Source organism: Orbicella franksi, chromosome 9 (assembly GCF_964199315.1).
Source record: "Orbicella franksi chromosome 9, jaOrbFran1.1, whole genome shotgun sequence".
In the NCBI taxonomy this organism is placed as follows: Eukaryota; Metazoa; Cnidaria; class Anthozoa; order Scleractinia; family Merulinidae; genus Orbicella; species Orbicella franksi.
Window position 1 is genome coordinate 28,068,544 of NC_138153.1, and position 6,990 is coordinate 28,075,533.

The 6,990-nt window shown below is 41.1% G+C and overlaps 1 protein-coding gene across 1 annotated transcript; it reads right to left on the reverse strand.

The window, feature by feature from the left end:
• Nucleotides 1-19: 19 nt before the first annotated feature.
• On the reverse strand, nucleotides 20-5,185 carry LOC145497848 (uncharacterized). The gene is made up of 3 exons (XM_081477707.1): nucleotides 4,541-5,185; nucleotides 1,753-1,981; nucleotides 20-901 (listed from the first exon to the last, which is right to left on the reverse strand). Exons 2-3 carry the CDS (start codon nucleotides 1,979-1,981, stop codon nucleotides 213-215), a joined length of 918 nt encoding a protein of 305 aa, XP_081333833.1. The 5' UTR covers nucleotides 4,541-5,185; the 3' UTR covers nucleotides 20-212.
• Nucleotides 5,186-6,990: the final 1,805 nt, after the last annotated feature.

The window sequence follows — 6,990 nt, forward strand, 5'->3', positions numbered from 1 at the left end:
AAAAATCTGGAGATTCAACTCAGTTTTGAAGCTGAATTTTAATGAGAATATACATTTGCAAAAGAATGAGATTTCCTCCCATCTTCCAACATAGTCAGTCCAGTTATATTATTGCACCAATTTAGAATGGAACTCTTCCAGAGGGTGGTCAGATGTTATTTACAAAGGCTTCAGGATAACCTTAAAGACACCAATCCTTGATTTTAGATGTCTTAGTCATCAAAACGCCAGCCAACATACAGTTCTTTGAACTTGTCAAAACCAGCCAAGACACCAGCTCCAGCCATGCCACGGAGGATGTTAGCTCCAGCACCCTTCATCAAGGACATGAAGCCTTCATTCTTCAAAATCTGGACAGTGCAATCAATGGAGCCCTTGTACTTCACTGCCTGGCCAGATGTCATCATCATGCGTCGGCGGATGGTATCAATTGGGTAGGAAGCCAAACCAGAACTCACCGTCACTGCATAACCCAGAATGAAGGACAGAACCAAGGGGGCGTCATCACCTAACAGGATTGGCTTCAAGGTGTCATACAAGCCAAAGTAGAACCCACGGTATACAACAATTCCCACACACGAAATGACAAAGCCTCGGTAGAGTCCAACAATGCCATCACTTGCAAGGGTCTTGCGGTAAACATCAATGAGACCATTGAATTGACGCTCAGAACCTTTTCCAGCTGACTTAGCATCGTTTGCCAGGCGGGTTCGTGCATAGTCAAGGGAGTAAACAAAGAGCAACGACATGGCTCCTGCAGCTCCACCAGAGGCTATGTTCTTGGAGAACTTAGTGGCATAGCTGTCAGACTTCTTTGGCTTAAACAGGGCTTTGATTTGATCTTTAAAGGCAAAGTTCAGAGCTTGCGTCGGGAAATATCTGATGCAGTTGGCCAGATTGCCTGGAATGCAAGAAAACAGGTCACACATTACTAAAATCTCTACATCTGAAGTGTTCTTTGAAGAAAAAAACAAACTAAATGGATGTCATTGACCAATCACAGCCAACTGATATATGGCCTTAAGAATCTGTTGTAGTGAGCTTCTGGGGGTGGAGTACTCTGTAAACCTTTGGGTAGGGGTGTACTGCGGGGACATACAGGTATACAGGTACTAGACCACGATCAGCTTGATTTTACAACCCTATCCTATACTAGGTATCAAAAAATCCCTACCCTTATTACCAGACCAGCTATTTTCAATGCAGCAACTTTATCACTATCATAGTCCAACATACGCTAATTAAACCAACATCTTACAAAGTCACTTCCGCGTTTTGTTTTCTATTATAGAACACCGGGTAAAGAGCCCCATTTTGAACTAATTTTTTTTACACACAGGCCACTTTTCCGTTAAATTATACCCTAGTCTAAACCAAAACTGTTCATTCTCCAGTATCCATGACTAAACTGCCTGAAAACCACACCCTCCACAATGGCACATACACATATACATATGTAACTTATATATGGGAGTACCCCCCCCCCCCGAGTGAGCTGCAGAGTTTCTTGAAGCCAACAAAGATGACTGACAGCAGAAAAAAATGCAACCATTGTTTGAGCAGAGTTTACATGGTTTTGAAAGGCCTAGAAGATTCACACATTAAAGCAGGTATCGCAGTCATCGCAGTCATGATTTAAGTTTTAGTGAGTCTCTGGTTTGAACAGAAATCCCTGGTTTGTTTTAAGAAATATCAGATTTCCTGTTTTTATAAGCTGCATTAAATATGCATCTAAAAATGTGATTGTCTTACCCCTCCAAAAGGAAACAAGTCCTTCTGCCTTGTACGTCCTGGCTGTGCAATCGATGACACCTTTGTATGGAGTATCAAGTCTGCCAGCCTTGATCATTTCATCCTGGTTTTGAACAAGAAGCTTCACGCGTTCAATGGGGGCAGCCGCAGTCTTGGATATGATAGCTGCAGCTCCACTCAACCCAAAGTTTTCGACAAAGTGAAGATTTTTCTTTTGTGCAACAGCCATCTAGGGAGAAAAAGTAAAAGCAAAATGAAGCAATTTACATCTTCAGTTGAACTACCAATTGCAAAGGGACAATAAGCTCTGTGTTCATATTTAGGAGGTGGCTGTATCTCTGTTCACCCAGGTGTACAAATGAGTACCGGCATATTTAATGCTGGTGGTAACTCTGCAATGGACTAGTATCCCATCCAGGGGGGAGTAAAATATTCCTAGTCACTTTATGGGTACAGAAACCGGGATAATCTCCCGCCTGATGGGCCACTTGGCTCGTATGCAGACCTTACCTTTATCATAAGGCTTAAGAATAAATTATATCACTTCTATGATCTGGTATCCCTGGGACTAAATGAACAAACCATTATATATATAGGTGTCTGTAAGGAGAGATGTGACTGAATTAGGAAATAACTGTACATAGAAAGCCCAATCATTCAAACCCTTGATGTTTCAAATGCTGGATTATTCAACACAATTTTTGACTACACTACCTTTGCAGGAAAATAATTTCTCTTAACCTGTATCATGTTATTTATCCTTGATTTCTAAATCTCTCGAAATTTTTAACCAATTTCCAACTCCCTTGGTGGTAAGAAAAGAAGGATTCCACTGCCTATCTCTCTAAAAACGTTAGTTTTGTCACATGATCAGAAAGACACTGCCATATGTTCCAGTTCAAAGACTCATTTTTTTTCACAAATGTGCAGTTCCAGAAAATATCCATGCTACCCCCACAGAAGGGGTGAGAATTTCCTGGAGGTAGGGGAATTCTGCTTGACCAAAAACAAATAAAGAAATGTATGAAGCTTAACTGGAATTTCCCAAGGGTTGGAAGGTCTTCTGTGGGGGAGATATACTGGTAGATATTTTCTGATACTACACAATATCCCCAGCTAGGTTGTGCCTTTAGTCAGACTATGGGATTTAAAAGAAATCCCTGGGTTGTCTTGTTCATTTTGAAAAAAAAAAAAAATTCCCAGTTTTCCAGTTCTTACAAGTTGGCAGGTCTGTATAAACAACGTTTCAATCATTTCATGACAATAAGAGTACTCCTGAAAGACACATCCCCTTGCATGATCCTTTACCTACAAATGGTTGGAAGAATTCATAAGTTTCAAAATGCCCTCTTTGCTAATATATTAAAGTATAATTCTGAGATAGGAGCTAGTTTCAAGATTATTAAATTCTAACTTGCAAGGTAGATTTTACATTTCCCCTTGAAAATTAAAAAAGCAAATTACCGAAGCTTTGAATCTTTGAATTGATTGAAGAGGGTCTGGAAGGGTATTCGCGGGAGCTGGGATTTGATCAAAATACGGTGCGGGAATCGGGAAAACGATAAATATCTTGACAGGATCCGGGATTTGACTGCTCCCCGGGAAGTGGGACTCGCCAAAATTTGGGCACGGGATGCGGGATTTTTTTCCCCTGCCTGTCGGGAATTCGGGAAATCGTCACAACTCAAATAAACGTTCTAGCGGCCAAAGCGAATCAACAAGGAGAGTGCTAAGTGGTGTCTCCTTTCAAGCCAAACTATAGAGTATGCCTGGTTAATAGTTATCTAATTGAAACTGTCAGAAAGTATTTTGTTTCACCCAGATGCCAGAAAAGTGCACGTGGTGTAATAGCATACCAGTTATTGACTCGATGCTCAATTGACTCAATTGCTCAAGCTCTTCAGTCTCTTCACAGGTTCACATTTATTGTAATCTTGAGGCGATTTTTTCAACAGCTGGCCTTAGATAAAACAAATAGTGATGCCAGCTCTGCTGCAGTAAGAGTTTTGGTCTCGTTTTATCTTGCGGCCACCGACAATACTCCTCGTTCTAGCACCAGAACCTCAGCGATCCACAAAGAGAAATTCAATGTTCTGCTAAGTGACGACCAACACAAAGACCTGTTCAACTTTGAGAAGCACTAAAAAACTTTCACTGGTTTAGCAGAAATCGCTAAGAGTAAATGCTTCAGGGAAAACCCGTGGTCACAATTGCCTTAAGGTACAAAAAGCTATTTCTTTTTTGCAGGAGCCTTTAAAAACACGTGTAAATTCAAAATATAAATCAAAAGGGCCAATCTACATCTTACATTTATTAACTTTTGGTAGAAATTAGACTTTTTCATGTATTTTTCTGGGAAAGAAAAACGGGATTCGGGATAGTGATGAAAAAGTGCGGGATGCGGGATTCTCGTGAAAAAGTAGCGGGAATGCGGGATCAGGACCCCTCCCCCCACCTCGCCCCTCTTTGAGACCCTCATCGAATCGTTTGGATAAATTGCAATTTTTAATACATGTATACTCGTCGTTTTCTCAGAATATTATTTCGCTCTTGAAAATTAGACATAAACAACATCATTCGCTTAGCTTCGAACACGTGTGAAAAAGTTCCTCTCCCTTTTGCCTCGCGAAGCCCGGTGCTACCGATTTTACTGTACTCACGTGTTGCAGTTTTGAGACAGCACATCCAAAGTATGTTTTTAACGGGAGATATGACTGAACTGCCAAACTGCTTTGCCCTTAAGTGAAATAAGCAGCCTTTGAAGCAATCTTACACTGCTTATACTTACATTTTCGTCAGATCCGGTAAATTTATCGAGACAAAGCACTGTCCTCGAAACGACTCTGCGACAATTCCGTGAGAGAACGAAAGAACGTGTAGCGCGCGATCAAATACTTTAAAATTATGCAATTTCTGACGTCATGGAGGTTATTGGCCAATCAGCACGAAAATTACCCTAATATGGGAATCCCCCGCTATAAACAAATGAAGACATCGCAGTGGTCATGCAATGCTGTTGCTCTGCGTGACGTCCGCCCTCTCTATGCAAAAATGTCTCCTCACCTTTTAGCTTCAGTAGCTTCGTGTTTGCTGCCCTTTACAACTGGCAAAAGAATCCGTTTCTGCGAAGTACTTCCACAGACCCATACTATTTTTTGGGACCCAATCACGAATTTGTCTTGTACATGGTACATTTGGCTTCAAGCGCGCCACGTTTTGTCGGGCAATAATACGAAACTCGAACTCTAAGCCAGAGAAAACGACCCCTGCTGAAGAGCTCTTATGCCAAGGGTTGGTGCATTAGTCGTTGTCTCCCCCACCTCCTTCCATTTGCCCTGTTATTTTGTTCTTCCCTCATCTTCATCCAGTTTTGCAAAAATTCAAGTATTATAACACGGGCGACTTGTTATTATAGCCCCCATTACAACCCCCCCCCCCCATCCCTCCACGAGGCTATTTGGAGTCCCCAGTATGTTTCCTTTCAATATTTACCCGTGAAAACAACTACTTGAAATGCGACCAGAAGCATATCACCTAGCTTACAACCGTCTTGATGGATTATAACAGCCCAACTTCTAACTCTTTTGAAAAATGTTCCAAGATGTTTTTCCTTTCTCTATTCACTGTTTGCTAAAGTCTTTGTCATTCTAGGTGAAACTTGAACAATTTAAACGTCAACAAATGGCCAAAATGAATGACTAAGTACCTAAGGAGAGACTGGGCACGTCTTTCTCAAAATCCAGCCGTATGACCCCACCTCAAAATTTCAGGAATAAGAAGTTTGCTCTGATTTAACATTCATGCAAAGTAAAATAAAAATCTGTAAGACCAATTTTTCGCAAATTAAGAAAATGTGAAATCAAAAATAGCTAAAAATCTGTCTTACAGAATCTTTTTTTAAATTTTGGCTCTAAACGCGATTCACCCCTAAAAATCAACTGTGAAAATTTCAATATGGGTTGTACGGTAGGTTTTCGAGCAATCCTCGATCAAAGACTGGCTTTTACAACCTTGGACGAGAATTGACGCGCGCGCTCATGTGACGCCATGTATCGCGTGCGAGAAAGCAAGAGTAAATTAAAGCTCTTTTACTGGTTGTTTATGAACCTTTTCTGTCATATTTCGTTGGCCCTAGGCTTTAACACGTTTGAAAGCAGTTTGAAACTATTGCTACGTATACCGAAGTGATTTAATGCCTTTCAAGTCCTGAAGTTATTTTCGTTTTTCTTAGGGTTACTTGCGTCATTTTTGCGCGCTCGACCAATACTAACGTCTGGCAGACAATCGTAGCGCGCTCTACTGAGTCTCGGAAAAATTGTAATAAGCCACCCTCAACGCTTCTAGGTAATATGCTTCTGATGCGACTTACTGACTGACTGACTGACTACTGACTGACTGACTACTGACTAACTGACTGACTGACCACTGACTGACTGACATACATGGACAGACAATCAAAATGACAGATATAAACGACAGAAAGAATGAGAGAATAATAAAAAGCGAGAAAATATTTTGAAACAAGTAAACAAACTCTATTAGGACATGGGACAATATTATTGCTTGAGCAGGTAAACGTAAATTAAAATCGAACAAACCTTAACATAAAAAAGACAACACCATACCTACTTCAGGTTTATTTCTTGCCAACACTTATTAAATGCATCATTTCATATCATGATCCTAAAGAAACACTTTAAGGCTTCTTTGAGCCTTTGAATTATAGCGTCGTAATATATTCACAACATTGGATAAAAACATTTCAATTGGAGAGAGTCACAGGTTGGGGGTTTGCTCTTTGCAGCCATCGTTTGAGTAATCGTCACACAACACTCGAGAGAAGCATGGCGTGACAATCTAACCAGCGGTGAGGCACGTGACTTAAAATCACGCGCTGCGACCTGCGCAACGCGACGTGTCACGTGCGTGGCAAAGAGCAGCATCGTAACTGCATTTTCCTTAGCATTGTACATAATTACGACTAGCCAAAGCTTCTCAATTTTCACATTATCAACAATACATTATTAAATAAAAATCGATAATGAACCGATGTTAAAACAGCGAGTTTTGATTTAGGTAGGGGCTGATCGTCCCCGCCAACACCTGTGGAAATGTCAAAGGAATAGGAAAGAAGAGCGGGGGGGGGGGGGGGGAATAGGAGCCTCGAGTTCCCATTGGGGGGAGGTCCGACTGTGACTCAGCAAAAATAATGCGATTTCGCCCCATCTCATTATTAAC

Excerpts from the sequence above, each read along its gene's own strand:
- LOC145497848 (XM_081477707.1), bottom strand. The coding sequence starts at position 1,981 with ATGGCTGTTGCACAAAAGAAAAATCTTCACTTTGTCGAAAACTTTGGG. Across the intron at positions 902-1,752 it reads ACTTGTTTCCTTTTGGAGGG|GCAATCTGGCCAACTGCATC; the intron begins GTAAGACAATCA and ends CTTGCATTCCAG.